At 41.2% G+C, this 17,361-nt stretch overlaps 1 protein-coding gene across 4 annotated transcripts in view; it reads right to left on the bottom strand.

The window, feature by feature from the left end:
• Positions 1–2,677: 2,677 nt before the first annotated feature.
• LIPI (lipase I) overlaps positions 2,678–17,361 on the bottom strand; it is a 36,687-nt gene continuing 22,003 nt past the window's right edge. For 2 of the 4 annotated variants that reach the window (XM_065575820.1, XM_005294630.5), the window contains exons 7-10: positions 17,077–17,172; positions 11,597–11,708; positions 9,589–9,762; positions 2,678–3,798 (exon numbers count right to left, since the gene is read on the bottom strand). In XM_065575820.1, the coding sequence (XP_065431892.1) occupies positions 3,711–3,798; positions 9,589–9,762; positions 11,597–11,708; positions 17,077–17,172 (470 nt within the window). In that variant the 3' untranslated portion in view covers positions 2,678–3,710. The remainder of the gene's footprint in view (positions 3,799–9,588; positions 9,763–11,596; positions 11,709–17,076; positions 17,173–17,361) is intronic. The other 2 variants (XM_065575827.1, XM_065575832.1) reach the window with 1 other exon arrangement.

A 17,361-nucleotide genomic window follows, 5' to 3' on the forward strand; every position in this document is an offset into this window, starting at 1 on the left:
GTACTATGATGGAAATATGTAGATAGACCAGGAATTGCCAACCTTTGGCACGCGGCCTGCCAGGGTAAACCCCCTGGCGGGCCGGTTTGTTTACTGGCCACGTCCACAGGTTCGGCCGATCGCGGTTCCCACTGGCTGCAGTTCGATGCTCCAGGCCAATGGGGGCTGGGGGAAGCGGCGTGGGCCGAGGGATTGGCCTGGAGCGGCGAACTGCGGCCAGTGGGAGCCGCGATCGTCCGAACCTGCGGACACGGCAGGTAAACAAACGGGCCCGGCCCGCCGGGGGCTTACCCTGGTGAGCCACATGCGAAAGGTTGCCGATCCCTGGTCTATCTACATATTTCCATCATGATACTGGTATATACTCCTCAAATGTACATTATTTTCTAGTTTTCAGATACACAGTACGAGCTAGTTCCTGCAATGAACTCCTCATATTGAGTCCACCTGCATTGAAGTCATGTCACAATAGGGTTCTAGAAGCTGAATTTGACCCTGAGATAGTCAATGTTACTGGTTCTCTCTTACATCATATGTAAGTGTGTACATTGGATCAAATCACACATCCCTTACTCACATGAGCAATCCCATTGCAGTCACTGGGACTACTTAAATTAGTGAAGAGAGCAGCAATTGGCACTATAATTTCTTTTCTTTTAAAGAAGTGTATATCCCTATTTCAACACCTCCATAATTGTAAGGGCAATTAATGTTGCTCTAAAAGAGCTGCCATTTTACATATACTTATCAGAAGGCAGTCCAATCTGATAATATAGTTTAAAATACAGGAAGTGTGTCTCATGTTTTAAATGCATGAGATAGGTAGGAGACTTTCAAAGTTGTAAGTTATACTGTAATTTAAAAAAATGGGTTAATTTATCAGTAGTTTAACTCATGCATTTAAATGCTCAAGTGCTTTTCTAATGTCTGAACCTACGCCTATCAAAACAATGTCTTATGTGATTGTTAATTATTCTGTTATAATTAAAACTGTTGCCAACCCAGAGGGCCCCAAGGGGGCAACAGGGTTCGTTGCCCGGTGTGCGCTGCACCAATAGACACACCAGGGTGGAGAAGCAAACCAAATTTATTCAAGATCTCGAAAAGGCACTCAGGAGACCAGCATGTCTCAAATCAGAAGCGCAGCAAATACAAGCAAGTTTCCCATTTTATATTCCAAGCTGTTTTGAGTAAGCCTTTGTTCTGTTTCTCCCTCCTACCCCACCCTTCCCGAGCAGTTACAGCAGGCAGTACATTGTGGCATGTTCGAAAAGTTCCTGTTCGCATGCTTATCTTTGACCTTGCAAGCTAAGACGTAGTAGGCTTCTCCCTCCCCCTCTCCCCCCCCTTATCACTACTGTTTTTGCTAGTGTGAGCGAAACTGCAGCTGTCTGCTAAAAAGCTGTCTGTTACATATTCTGCTTCAGCATTTAGGCTGTTAGCATGAAGGCTGGTTAAAGTTCACAAGATGGAGTTACTGTGGCTCACTTAGACCCAGAGCAGGGGAGTTTCATCGGCACTTATGGCCTTCCACCCCCCTGAGTTACCTGGTAGCTATGCCTAGTGACACCAACAACACCCCTCCTAAAAATAACCTATGACCCTATACTTAGAATAACTGGGCTGGAAGAGAAGAGATGTTTCTAAATGGGCTTACTTTTCCTTGAAAATCAAATCCCTTTCAGCCCTTTTTTACCCACCTAATTGCATCTGAATTTAGGCCCAATCCTACAAACATTTGCACATATGCTTAAATTTTACTCAGGTGAGTAGTTCCATTGGTAAGAACATAAGAATGGCCATACTGGGTCAGACCAATGGTCCATCCAGCCCAGTATCCTGTCTTCCAACAGTGGCCAATGTCAGCTGCTTCAGAGGGAATGAACAGAACAGACAATTCTCAAGTAATCCATCCCCTGTCATCCACTCCCAGATTCTGTCAGTCAGAGGCTAGGGACACCCAGAGCATGGGGTTGCACCCCTGACCATCTGGGCTACTAGCCATTGATGGACCTGTCCTCCAATCTAATCTAATCTAATTATCTAATTCTTTTTTTAACTCCGTTATAATTTTGGCCTTCACCACATCCCCTGACAATGAGTGAGATAGTTCATGTGTGCAAAGTTACTCACATGTCTGTGTGTAAATTGTTCTTAACCTAGCACACTTCAAGACACTCTTAAATAATAGTGATATAACTATTATAATATCTTCAGTATATTTAATCTTTACTTTACTGCAAATTGATTACTGACTCCATTCCCTAGTCAATTTTGTATGAGTTTCTCCCTATATTGTCATCATGATATTTTTTTGAAATGTTATAGTTAGGAGAAAACATGGATTCAGCAAAATCAGATTATATTTCAATTAATTTCATTGAAATTAACTGACATCAGAAATTGAGTTGCAATAAACTGTCATATTTATCAATTTTCTCCTCCTGTGAATTAGTAAGTGCTAAACATAAACACTGCATTAAACCTCCCAAACCACTTAGCGTATGGCTAAAACACAATGTTAAGTGCATTACTACAAGTAAGTGCTAATTAGGTCCCTTTGGCATTACTGCAATATATTGGCTAATTACAAATTCTAAGTTTACTCTTGGGACATATCTGTTTTCTGATGGTTAGAGACTCTTCCATTACTGTTAAAACACAACTATAAGCAAACTAATAGAAGTTATGTTTTATTTTTCATTACATTATATTTCATTACAATATTTCTAAATTTAATCTAATGTCTTTCAAGCACTCTGCAAAACTGGAGCTACACAAATAATAATAGAAAAGGCAGCAGATACACAAAGGCATTCAGTGAGCATTCCTGGGATGGGTACAACAGACTTGTAGGCAGATATCTTTGTATGTCCAGAGTTCTATACCTATTTCATACCACCTAGCAGTAAAATCTGGTCATTGTAGACACCATTCCGAATGCCACACAATTTCTCTGTAAGTATATTCAAAGCTTCATAGATTCTAAGACTGTGTGATCATCCAGTCTGATTTTCTGTATAACACAGGCCATAAGCAGACATTCCAATTTCTTCATACCTGCATGCCAATCTCTTGTCCATTCTCATTAATAGACAAACACTTAAAGGTTTGTAATAATATTCATCTACAGAAGACAATGGAGATCAGACAGAATTGCTTTAAACAGCAAATTTACATATATTTGCACAAATATCAACTATTTTTCTGGTTTCCAAAACCAGAAGCATCAGATAATGAAAGAAATTCAAATGATTTATTCAGTGAATATTATACTCCAAAATTGCTGTATCTTTAGTCTGTATATCATCTGTATGGCATATTAAATTCACAGAGAGATAATGTCTTGATATGAAAAATAGCTTAAAAAATAATTACATTTATATTACATGACGTCTAATTTGCCATGATCAGCGCAAATAGTTACATTTAATTCAGAAGACTCCTGGAATATTCTTGCTACTTACAAACAATGGCTAATAGATCATTGTACGTGTTCTGCCATCATACATTTGTTTTAAAAATTTGACTGAACTGGTTGTTGAATTTCACTCTACGATACCCACAGAAAGCAATGAAGTTTATCGTTCCAACTTCAGAAATTGAGCTTGTTTTGTCTCATTTCCCTCCTCAGAACAGGCCTTAGTCCCGAGAAAGAATTAAAAGTGATATTTTCTACAAAAGAAAGCAAGTTAGCGGAGACTCTCTCTTTACTTGTCCCTCTCTTGGCATGGAATAGGCTTGAAGGTTGTTTCGATGTTTTCCAGAAGTACAAAATCATATCTGCACATCTGCAGCCTGCATAAATAGACAAGGGGAGAGAACACACTCTCAGTATAAAAGAATTTTCTATTTTTAATTCACGTTCAAAATACTATAGTATAAGAATGCTTAAATTGGTGGCATTTACCACCTTTAAGAAAATATGCTCAGGACAAGGGGATAAGTCTTTTTGTCTCAGTTTACTCCTTGTTCCTTGGGTAATAAGCTGGGTGGTGCTGTGGGGAAGGAGTAAGAATGGCCTGCCAGGATGACCAATAAAGATAGGTGTTGTCATTCAGTCTGGGGTCGATTTAGTCTTCATTCAAACTGTCCTCTTAGACTGACTGGCTCTGGCACAGAATAGCCAATTCCTAGGAAACCATTAGGGTTGACTATTTTGTTGATCCCCTGCCCACTGAGGTACAAAGATCTCTTTCTAGCTGGGGCTGGTTAGCAGACATGTGTGATGTAATCCTTCCTTACCATTCTCCTAAGGAAGGGATGTGGCTGTTGTAAGTGAATGGAGCAATGCAAAACCAAGTCATCCCATTACCTCCTTTTTCTTGATGCAATGGCTGCCTATAGGAGAAGGTTTTATGTAGATGGCGGAGGGTCAATTCGGCATGTCAACATTAAGAAAAGTCAAAATTCTCACAATACTGTAGTACCAGATTCTGCCTCGCCCTAGCATGGGTGCGCACTAGGGTAAGGAGGGCATAAAGAACCCTCTCTCTTTGTGAGACCCACATAAGCGCCATGCAGGAGTGCCTCACAGTGCCCCACAGAGGCAGGGAGAGGCCATGACCCTGCCCCTCACGCATGAGTAAGCAGAGCTGGATAGAAGGGGCTAGATGGGTGTGGGGGTAAGAAACTATCCCACAAAGGAGAATTACAGCAGCCTCTATATACTGGTGCTCCCTTTGGGGCAGTGTGGCTATGCACTGCCCTCCAATTTACAGCTGTGTCTAAATGGCATAATCGATCCAGTCCCATAGTAGGATGGGTTTTAGCGGATGACATGGACAAGAGAAAAAAATTGGGAAAAGATGTACGGCCTCTTTGGTTATTTCGTTATTTATCAGTGGGGTTTCCAAATCAGCTATAGCTCCACCCATCTGTGAGTAAAGGAACAGTGATTTACCATATGTTGTACAGAACAGCAAGCTTGGGCCCCACTCACTAATCCCTAGGGAAGACAAATTAATAGATTGTATAGATATAGTGGTTCCCTCTGATGTTTATTAATGAGTCTAACCTCCTATGAGCTGTGTTCTGCAGAATTTCACCCAGTAGTTTCTGCATCAAAGCTATAACTTCTAGTTGAGCTAAAGCATATATTTTTAATAATGCTTTAAATTTCTGTGGAACAGGAGAGAAGCAATTCCTGCATAATTACTGCTGGAGCCTTGAGCATTTATTCATCTAGAGCTCCTCACAAGAGAGCTTCAAAGAACTCATGGAACAGCTTCCAGGCCAAGCTGCAACAACAGATCATTATGTATATACTTTGTATATACCTTGTAATTATATAGTGGTGTAATTTTAATGTACCTGAAGACAGTAGGTACCAGTACACAGTAGTACAATACTGGAACAAATGCTGGATTAAGAGAGAGAAATGTGTGAATATAGGCATTTCTTCCAATATGACCTGCCATTCCATCAATGGAATTTTTACCTGGTAAAGATACATTTCTTATCCATGGGAGAGAAAACAGTACACAGACTACTCTGCAAACTTCATATTGGAGTTTGATCTCTTCACCAGAGAGATCAGGTGAAGAGTTCTGAAAATTGGGTGTGGCCCCAGGGGACACCTGGGTCCATACACCATCTGAGTTGATCATGTGGCAGTCCAGGTGAGAACTGTCCCATCTATGATATACCCTGGACTACAACTGTCCCCTATTAGCATAGCGCCATGGGTCTCTCCCCCCTGCACCTGTGCCCTTTTCTTCATCTAATCTTTTGCTGTATGAATATTTCAGGCCTTTCTGATTATGGTGTATTTATGTAATTATTGTAATTATGTCTAACTACATGAAGTGAATATGTGTAGTCACTCTAATTCGAGGTATTTATGGAATTACCATGAGCAATTATGTAATTACAGCATATAAAAGCATCATAAAATCTGTATTAAAATTATTTTGAAATTTCAGACTTGGACTTTAAGGCCAGAAGGGACCGTCGTGATCATCTAGTCTGACCTGCACATTGCAGGCCACAGAACCTCACCCACCCACTCCTGTAATAGACTCATAAACTCTGGCTGAATTACTGAAATCCTCAAAACATGATTTAAAGACTTCAAGTTACAGAGAATCCACCATTTACTTTGGTTTAATCCTGCAAGTGAACCTTGCCCCATCCTGCAGTGGAAGGCAAAAAAAAAAAAAAAAAAACAGGGCTTCTGCCAATCTGACCCAGGGGAAAATTCCTTCCCAAGTCCAAATAGGACAATCAGTTAGACCCTGAGCATGTCAGCAAGACCCACCAGCCAGACACCTAGGAAAGAAGTCACTGCAGTAACTCAGAGCCCACCTCATCTAGTGTCCCATCTCTGGCCACTGGACATATTTGCTACAAGCAGTTGCAGATGGGCAACATGCCAGTGTAGGTAGTCTTGTCATACCATCCCCTCCATAAATGTATAAAACTCAGTATTGACACCAGTTAGATTTTTGCTCCCACTGCTCCCCTTGGAAGGCTGTTCCAGAACTTTACTGCTCTGATGGTTAAAAACCTTCATCCAATTTCAAGCCTAAACTTGTTGATGGCCAGTTTATATCCATTTGTTTTCTTCTGTTCACATTGGTGCATAGCTTAAATAACTCCTCTCCCTCCCTGCTATTTATCCATCTGATATATTTATAGAGAGCAATCATATCTCCTCTCAGTCTTCGTTTGGTTAGGCTAAACAAGCAAAGCTCCTTGAGTCTCCTCCCATAAAGTAGGTTTTCCATTCCTCTGATCATCCTCGTAGCCCTTCTCTGCACCTGTTCCAGTGTGAATTAATATTTCTTAAACATGGGAGACCAGAACTGCACACAGTATTCCAGATGAGGTCTCACCGGTTCCTTGTATAATGGTAACTTCCTTACCTCTACTGGAAATACTTCACCTGATGCAGCCTACAATTGAATTGGCTTTTTTTCATGGCCACATTGCACTGGCAGCTCATAGTCATCCTGTGATTGACCAAAACACCCAGGTCTTTCTCCTCATCTGTGGCTTCCAACTGATACACTCCAACTTATAGCAAAAATTCTTGTTGTTAGTTCCCAAGTGCATGATCTTACACTTTGCACTATTAAATTTCATCCCATTTCTATTATTCCAGTTTTCAATATCATTCAGATCTTCTGTGATATTCCAGTCTTCCTCTGTATTGGCAATACCTCCAACTTTGTGCTATCTGCAAATTTTATTAGCACACTCCCAATTTTTGTGCCAAGGTCATGAACGAATAATAAGATTGATTCCTAGATCAATCCCTAAGGAACGCCACTAGTAACCTTCTTCCTGCCTGACAGTTCACCTTTCAATACGACCCAGTGTAGTCTCCCCTTTACCCAGTTCCTTATCCACCTTACAATTCTCATATTAATCCCCATCTTCTCCAATTTAACTAATAATTTCCCCAGTGTGGAATGTATTGAAATCCAAGTAGATAAGATCTACTGCATTTCCTTTGTCTTAAAAAAAATCAGTTGTCTTCTCAAAGAAAGAACTCAGGTTGGCCTGGCATGATGTACCTTCTGTAAAACCATGTTGTATTTTATCTCAATTACCTCTACGTCCTTAACTAGTCTTGCTTTCAAAAAAATTTCCAAGACCTTGCATACAATTGAGGTCAAACTAACTAGCCTATAGTTCCCTGGATCAGTTTTTTCCCCCTTTCTTAAAAATAGGTAGTATATTAGCAATTCTCCAATCATAGGTATGGCCCCCAAGTTTATGGATTCATTAAAAATCTTTGCAGTTGGCTTTGCAATATCATGTGCCAGTTGCTTTAATATTCTAGGATGGAAATTATCTGGGTCCCCCAGTTTGGTCCCATTGAGATGTCTGAGTTTGACCAGGCTCTAAAAGCCACAGAGCCAGCCATGAGAGAATTCCTCCAGCACAGGAATTGGGTTAGGCTGCCAAAGACTGCCCCCCAAGATCCACTCTGTGGGCATGCTAGGGGCCGGAGAAGGGCCATAGTGCTATGTCCTAGAGTGGTTCAGGACAGCAGCACCACCCACAGGCAATATAGGTATGCTGTTATACCCAGGGTTCAGCCCTCAGAGCAACACAGAATTGGGAGGGTACAAAGGGGGCTTAAAGCAACCTTTGCCCCTACTTTCCCTGGGCTGCAAGGTTTATTTTGTGCCTCTAAGGGTATGTCTATGCTGCAATTAGACAACCATGGCTGGCCCAGGCCAGCTGACTAGGGCTCATAGGGCTCAAGCCAAGGTGTTGTTTAATTGCGGTGTAGATGTATAGGCTTGGGCTGCAGCCCGAGCTTTGGAATCCTCCCACCTCGCAGGGTCCTAGAGCTTGGGCACACCACAATTAAACAGTCCCTTAGTCTGAGCTCCACGAGCCTGAATCAGCTGGCACAGGCCAGCAACAGGTGTCTAATTGCAGTGTAGACATATCCTACGAGGCACAGAACAAAAACAGCACCGAGTAATTTGCCATGGGATTCCAAGTAAATTAGGTTTCAGAGTAGCAGCCGTGTTAGTCTGTATCCGTAAAAAGAAGAACAGGAGTACTTGTGGCACCTTAGAGACTAACAAATTTATTAAATTTATTATTTATTAGCTTATGCTCTAATAAATTTGTTAGTCTCTAAGGTGCCACAAGTACTCCTGTTCTTCTTTTTTCAAGTAAATTAGCAAGATTCTGACTTCTTAGCTGTATGTTATTTAGGACTGTTATTAATTCATAATAGTCTACTTTTGTCAGTGACTCATAATTCCAGTGGTATATATTTTCCATTCAGTACTCTTAGAGTGGTAACTCATATTAGATTTTGTTTGAAATTCGGCCTTTGCTGCACTTGGCATTTGTGTGCAGAATACATTAAAATGCAAAAATGTTGCTACATTAAATGCAGGATAAATTGTGAAGTAAAATCCTCCTAGCAACATTCTAGTGAATGGTTTGTTCTCACAAGACAGAAAGGCAAAGTTTAAATGTTATGGTGTCTGTATAGTTATCTGTGGAGATTTTAAGAATGGCTACTGGGGTATTGTCAGCTTTATGAACTGATTAATACATTAATAGTTAAAGGAGTTTAGGAAATGACATTTAAGCATTAAAACTGAAATCATACATACTTTTCAGTGTCAGTAAGCACAGCATACATGTTTTGCTCTTGTACTGTAGAATCCAAACAGGGGCAAACCCTATTTGCTTACTCACACATGGAGCTACACTGAAGTCAACAGGTTTGTTCTGTATGTGCGTGTGAGAAAATCTATATACAGACACACTGCTGAGGACAGAAAAATGCTGAAATAATGTTTTAAAATTTCTGTTACAGGAAAGGGTTGAATCTTTCAAACTTTAGAGATGCATATACACAGAACTTGCATATACAATGGATGTATGCTCAACACATGGAGTGTGTACTTAATATTTATGCACAAATCAACTTTTTCATAGGATGAATTATGTCTTAGACAAGGATATAATTTGTTGTGACAACAATATGCTTGTATTTAGGACTATGCATTATACACAAATTTCCACAAGCAGCCCAATAAATAATTTTCCAGAAACACCTCAAACAATCTAATCTTCAAGTATCCTTTTTACCAACTGTCCACTTACCTTCCTGGATCTGTAGTAGATCTTAGCCTCATTCGGAGAATCCTGAGCTTATATTTTGGGCCTATTAGAGTTCTTGTAGAAAAAGTCAAGGAAATTCTTGATATTTTGTCAAAATCCTCATAAAATCCAACAAAGATACTGGCTTGTCTATACTGCTGAAATGTAGCAGCTTCACTAAAGAGAAAGTATAATACTTTGTTATGTAAGTCAGATCCACTGTTATTAAAAAATTACTCTTGGTAAGATGTCTTGACTTGTGGTTAAGTTCAGAACTGGGAGTCTGGAGATCTGGATCCAGATTCCCAGGTACATGCGAGGGGGAGGGATAGCTCAGTCGTTTGAGCATTGGCCTGCTAAACCCAGGGTTGTGAGTTCAATCCTTGAGGGGGCCATTTAGGGATCTGGGTCAAAAATCTGTCTGGGGATTGGTCCTGCTTTGAGCAGGGGGTTGGGCTAGATGATCTCCTGAGGTCCCTTCCAACCCTCATATTCTATGTATCCACTTTACACCACATTACATGTGTAAACTGGCCCTTACTCTGCTGTTACTGACCAGGGACCACCGCCCCAGTGTAAGGAGGATCCTCCTGTAGGACAGAGCTAGCATAGGGACCAGAAAAAGAGGTGTGGCCAGGATGCTACTGTCCCATGATGATCCCTGGCTGAGTTATCAACTCAGTGAGACAGTTTTCATTTGTTGTACATTAGAGCATCCCTTAGGCTGCTTTAACCTAGCCCATGGGCATCAGTCCTGCACAGAGGTGCAATAGGATCTGGGCAATTCAAAGGTGATCTTGCACGCACCCTTAATACTCTATGCACTGTGCAGAACAGCCAGAACCAGAATCTGGCCCCTAGATTTTATTCTGCCTCTGCCTCTGCTAAAGACTTCTGCGAGACCTTTGGCAACTCTTTTAGGGCCTAAATTTCAAAACCAGGTATGTGCAATTACACTTGCAATAAAACATACCCCACGGTGTACCTACTTTGTATAGACAACTTCTACAGCTGTGCATACAAACTGTAAAATTACATACACAAAATGATTAATTACATGTTTCACTGGCCATTAGGTATACAATTACCCAATTTATGTATGTTATCATGGTAACTGTGCACACAAATTAGGTACATATTAATATGCACATTTTTGTGTATGCTCTGTGATTCTCAACAGCAGGATCATAATTTCTGTGCTTCTGTTTCCTCCCCCCTCAAAATGGTGAAAATAAGTATTATTTACCTACCTTGAGAGATTAAAGTAATTGATGTTTATAAAGTTCATTGCAAGTTTTGGATGAGAAACACTATATAAGTGTCAGGCATAAGAAATATAAATATAAGTCACTTATATAGGACATAATTCCAAGCTCACACTAGTTTTATGAGTGTCACTCCACTGACTTCAACAAAGTTACTCCCAATTTACACCTATGTAGGTAGCAGGAGAAGAAAGCCTATATACACATATTACATTAAAATGTCTTTAGGTTCTAACAAATCTTTGAAAGTCAAGACAAATCTGAGTTGCTGATGCCTTAATTCAGCACTGTTGTTGCATGTAAAATGGTAAATACTCTTTAAGAACATTTTTTACTTTCAATAATAAACAGCTTGCTATTGAACTGACTGCTATAAACAGTCTGCTCAGTAACTTTTTAACATAATTGGTAAGCAGTCACTGCCTCAGTGTGTTAATTCACCATTCTGGGACTACTTTGACTCTATATGATAGTGGCATCCATTTTTATTTTAGATCTGTCAGTGAAAGGGACCATGATAAGTTTCTAGACATAGTATGGCTTTTCATTTTTACCTGAAAGCAGAAAAACCTCAACTGATCCTCTACTATGTAAGATTGTCCTATATTTACCCAACTCAGCACTTACATTAACAGAACTTTTAATGATTTCCTTCTTTTAAAAAAAATCTATCCCAATAGATTCTTCTGTAAGGTAACTTTAGATAAATAAAAGATACAAAACCTGTTGAGTAAAACATGACTTACCTATTTATTTTTGATTCTATTGTGTTTCCAGCATTGTCTGTTATTTTAATTCTGATGAAACCTCTCCTAATGCTTTTGCTCCAAGTAATAAAATCCACAAAGTAGTAATACACTGCAAAATAGAAACAGAAAATAATAAGATTCAAAGATTGAATTCAACATCATAAATATAATTCCTGTTCTCTCCCTATTAAAAATACTCATTGGATGGGGATGATGACTCATTATCTCTCTCTCTAGGTTACTGGTTCAAATCAGAGGTAAGAGGCTATTAATTAAAGTAGTTTCCATATGATGGCTATTTGGAGTTATGTGAATAGAGCTGGTGGCTTCCCCCAGTTCTTAGAAGGAAAGGGTCCTGTCACTGGGCTGGTCACCTCCTGAGCATCTCCTCATGCACAGAAGTGGTTTTCCATCTCTGTTTCTCTTTCCCCTCTTCTGAACCTCTTATGAACTTTACCCAGTCTTTTCTGTGGCTAATCCCACTCTCCCTTTGGGGCCTGTTCACTAACAAAAACAGTCCAACAACAGCCTTCAAAACCCCCAAAATAATACCCTTCACCACTACCCAAAAGTTCATACTCTGCTCCAGCTTTTCTATCATGCTTGGAGCTCTTCCTCTGTCTCAGTCTGTTACCTCATCAGTCTGCCACTCGCAGCCTTTCCTACTAGGAGCTCAGCCTTCTAGCTTTGACTTCCTTCTCCAGCCAGCGTCTCTCCTGCAAGCGTCTGAGGGAGATGGCAGCAAACAGCATATATACTGCTGTCCTACTGAGAGCTCCTCTGGATCTGTGGGGAGACAGGGGCGCCCTGCCCCACCCTCTACCACAGGGCTCCTGATTCCAGACCCTTAGTGTCCTGGGTTTTGCCCATCCAACTACTAACTCCCTGGGAATCCTTCCTCTCTCTTCTGGCTTTGACCACTACCTGCTCCTTTTCTAGTTCCACTGTCCCTGAAACAGGGTTTTCTGGCCTCCTCTAGGCCTAAAGGGCCAGGATACCCCATTACAGATCCACATCACAAAACAACCAGCACTATTAGTGTTAAAAGTTTGATCCTATATTCCATTGCTCAGCCAAAACCTCTATTCACTTCAGTGGGAGCTCTGCCTGACAAAGGAATGAGGGCTCAGGCTCTAACTGCCATCTTTGATGGCAGCCTCCAGAGACAGTGAATGAGAATGTTGTAAAAGCAACCATGTCACCTCTGGAAGTAACACTTTCAGAAAATAGTTGAGGTATATTGCCAGAATGTTGGAGGAAATTGGATTGCATTATTGCTACCAATACAGTACCTATTGTGTGAATAATCAGAGGAAAAGAAACTATTTGGGGGTTGTTATATATATTTTTGAGCACTAAATTCAATTAAAACTGTTTTGTATATTTTGTTTTTTAATATTATTTGCTCAAAAAACACTTTATATAAATGTTTTAAGTTTGTTTTCCCTAAGTGTGTCTTGGGTTTTTAGTTTGATTTATCTCTTTTGTTTATTTTGTAGTCTCTTTTATTTATTTGTTTCCTCAGTAGCCTTTTTCCTTTTCAAATTCCTAGGGATTACCATAGGCTTCACTCAGTAATTACCCTGCTCTCCTGACTCATTTATTGGTCTAATTTCTCTGTTGGTTCTTGCTTATTAATACTTTACTGTGCCCAGTTGTGTCAGGGCTTCTTATTCCGCTACATGTGTTTTGCTTATTACTGTATATGTACAGTCCTCTTCAGGACAGCACTGCTCACCCTAGTAAGGGAGGGGCCTAGAAAAGGTGGCCTAAAAATTGCCTGCCTTACAACAACTGGCCAGCAAGCCGCAGCTGGCAGTTTAACCCAATCTGCGGCTGAAAACAAATGAAAAATTTGAGAAAACTTACCATTAGTGAATGGAATGTTCGTACCCTCATGGCTCGAGAAGCTGTTGCAAGACCTGAGAGAAGGACCGCTCTCATTGCTCAAGAACTAGTCCGCTACAACATCGATATAGCGGCATTACGTGAAACAAGATTGCCTGGGGAAGGTTTCTTGAGTGAACCAGGAGGTGGTTACACCTTCTTCTGGAAGGATAAGACTGAGACAGAGGACAGAATACACGGAGTTGGTCTGGCAATAAAAACCTTATTGATGCATCAACTCCCAGATCTTCCAGTGGGTATCAATGAAAGATTGCTGAAGCTACGCTTCCCACTCAATGCCAAACATCATGTCACTATCATCAGTGCATATGCACCCACTTTAACATGCTCTGACAACTCAAAGGAACAATTCTATGAAGATCTCAACAGACTGATCAAGGCCACACCTGTAACAGATAAACTACTCCTACTTGGAGATTTCAATGCCTGAGTCGGGGCTGACAGCGAGAACTGGAAAGGAGTAATCGGGCCACATGGTGTAGGCAAAATGAACAGTAATGGATTACTTCTTTTGAGTCTTTGTTCTGAAAATGACCTGACCATTACCAACACTCTGTTCCGACAAGCGGATAAATACAAAACAATGTGGATGCACCCTAGGTCCAAACAGTGGCATCTGATAGATTATGCCATTGTTAGAAGGCGAGACATCCGAGACGTACTGATTACCAGAGTATTGCGAGGCGCAGAGTGCTGGACAGATCACAGATTAGTCAGGACGTCTCTTCAACTCTACATCGTTCCTTCTCGGCACAAACGCCCTAAGCATGTGCAACCTGCTTTCAATATAGCCAAACTGAAGGATGCTCAATGTTTCAACAAATTCCAGAAGAGTCTTGATGACAAATTGACATCCCACGGACAACTGATCGGTACTGTAACCGAAAAGTGGGATCAGTTCAAGCAGATAGTGACTGACACAGCAATAACATCTCTTGGACCAAAGAAAAGAACACTTCAGGATTGGTTTGATGAGAACCAAGAAGAAATATGCTCAGCACTGGAAGTAAAGAGAAAAGCCTTTATCGAATGGCAGAATGACCCCTCCTCAGTCTCTAAACGGGACCATTTCAAGTACCTTAAAAGAAAAACAGAGAAAGACCTCCGTCAGATACAAGACAACTGGTGGGAGAGCAAAACCAAAGAAATTGAGCACTTTGCTGAGACCCACAACTTAAAGATGTTCTTCAGTGCTATTAAGGCTGTCTATGGACCCTTTAAACCAAGGACCACCCCATTGCTCTCATTAGACAACACAACGCTGATTAAAGATAAAGACGGCATCAACGAAAGATGGCGAGAACACTTTAGCAACCTTCTCAACCATGAATAATAATGCCCTTAATGAAATTCCACAACAACCTGCTCTGACAGATCTTGACTTTCCGCCCACTATAAATGAGATTAAGAAAGCTGTTAGCCAGATGAGTTCAGGGAAAGCTCCTGGAAAAGATGGGATACCAGCAGAGATACATAAAGCAGCAGGTCCAGCAGCACTAGCAGCGTTCCACAGCGTGATCATCAACATCTGGGAGGACAAAAACATACCACAGGACCTTTGCGATGCTACTATTTTCTCTCTTTTAAAGAACAAAGGCAGCAAAGCAGACTGTAGAAACTATAGAGGCATATCCCTCCTCTCTGTTGGAGGGAAGATCATCGCCCGCATCATCTTGAACCGCCTAATAGCCAGTATTTCCGACGCAAATCTACCTGAAAGTCAATGTGGTTTTCGACCTGCCCGGAGCACAGTCGACATGGTGTTTACTGTCACACAAATACAAGAGAAGTGCATTGAACAGAACATGCACCTGTATGCTGTCTTCATAGATCTGACTAAGGTGTTTGATACCGTCAACAGGGAAGCCCTTTGGACCATTCTAACATGACTTGGCTGCCCAAGAAAATGTGTCCAGATTATACGCCTTTTTCATGACAGCATGACAGGCGATGTATTGTCTGATGGAGCCACATCAGCCCCCTTTAACATCACCAACGGCGTGAAACAAGGATGTGTTCTCGCTCCTGTCCTATTTAACCTGTTCTTTGCATGTGTCCTTAACCATGCAGTGAAAGATCTGGACCAAGGTATATACTTGAAATACCGGCACGACGGTTCACTTTTTGACCTCCGTCGCCTGAATGCAAAGACTAAGACAATGCAGAAACTCCTTCTTGAGGCACTCTTTGCTGACGACTGTGCCCTCATGGCTCACACTGAAAATGATCTTCAGCACATTGTCAACAAGATTGCTGAGGCCTTGCAACTTTTCGGACTATCAGCCTCGGAAAGACAAAAGTTCTCCATCAACCTGCACCTGGATCAAATGCTTCTGTCTCGAGTATCTCCATCGACGGCACTCAGCTGAAAGTAGTGGAGAACTTTAAATATCTGGGTAATGTCATATCCAGTGATGGATGACTGGATAATGAGATCAATGCACGAATATCCAAAGCAAGCCAGGCACTTGGCTGTCTGCGTGTCAAAGTTTTAAATCACTATAACATCTGGATGTCAACAAAACTGCTTGTGTACAGAGCTGTTGTTCTTTCATCTCTTTTTTACGGGTGCGAAACATGGACACTATATAGGTGTCACATCAAGCAGTTCGAAGCATTTCACATGCGCTGCCTCCATAACATCATGAAGATCCGCTGGCAAGACAAAGTGCCCAATCTCGAGGTCCTCGAGAGAGCCCAGATGACAAGCATCAAAATGATGATCATGAAGTCACAGCTACGTTGGACCGGACATGTCAGCCGCATGGATGCTAACAGAATCCCCCGTCAGCTTCTGTATGGTGAGCTCTCCCAGGGCATCCGGCATATAGGTCGTCCACGGAAACGTTACAAGGACACCATCAAAGCCAATCTGCAGTACAGCAGTATCAAACCTAGGGATCTTGAGGACGCCGTCAGCGACAGAACACAGTGGCGTGCAACAGTCAGAAATACCTGCATCACCTTTGAGGAAGACCGCTGCCGGCATCTACAAGAGGCACGCGAACGACGTCACAGAGCATCAGCAGCGCACAATCCACTGACCGCGAACTTCCCATGCACCATCTGCAGCAAAATGTGCACCTCTAGAATTGGCTTGTATAGCCATCAGAGGCCACACCATAAGACGAACAACTGATGATTTGCACAGATTTGTCATCATCGAATCGATGGACTACCAAGAAGGTATATGTACAGTACAACCATGTTCCCTTCTAAGCAAGTTCTCTCACCCAGCCTCTCCTCTGTAACTAACTAGCCTAGCTCTCTGGCTCCCCTTTCCCTCCTAACAGTCCATCTTTCTCCATATCCAATGCAGCCGCATTTCTCTCTCTTTCCTGTTAGCTCACTCGTTGCTCGCTATTCTGGCCAGATCATCCCTCTCCTTTCCCCATTCTATACACTGACATTTAACTGACTGTTTAGATTCTTTTTATTATAGTATTTTACAAGTCATATAGAAGCACTGTTCAAAATTTAATCAAGAACATGTCATCTTTTCTGGATCAGTTAATAATCAGTGACAAGTTTGGTAAGTGTAAAAAAGTAATGCATGGTCAGTCACTTACTGCAGAATGGTTCTTGGCCTGAGGTATCAAAATAAGCCTTTGTCTCCGGAGGGTCTTTTTGGATTAAATAGTTTTTCCACTTATCAGCAAAATAACCTGAAATACAAATTTTATTAATTCAACATTAGAGTACTAAGCAAAATAGCAACAAATACAAAAGAGCAAATTACTCAAGGTTATAAATGTTATCGTAATTTTTCAGTGCATTAATTGGGAAAGAAAACTTATTTGGAAAACATAAAAATCATCCAGCCAGTCCAACAGATAATATATATATCCTTTCAG

Source organism: Chrysemys picta, chromosome 1 (genome assembly GCF_011386835.1).
Source record: "Chrysemys picta bellii isolate R12L10 chromosome 1, ASM1138683v2, whole genome shotgun sequence".
In the NCBI taxonomy this organism is placed as follows: domain Eukaryota; kingdom Metazoa; phylum Chordata; order Testudines; family Emydidae; genus Chrysemys; species Chrysemys picta.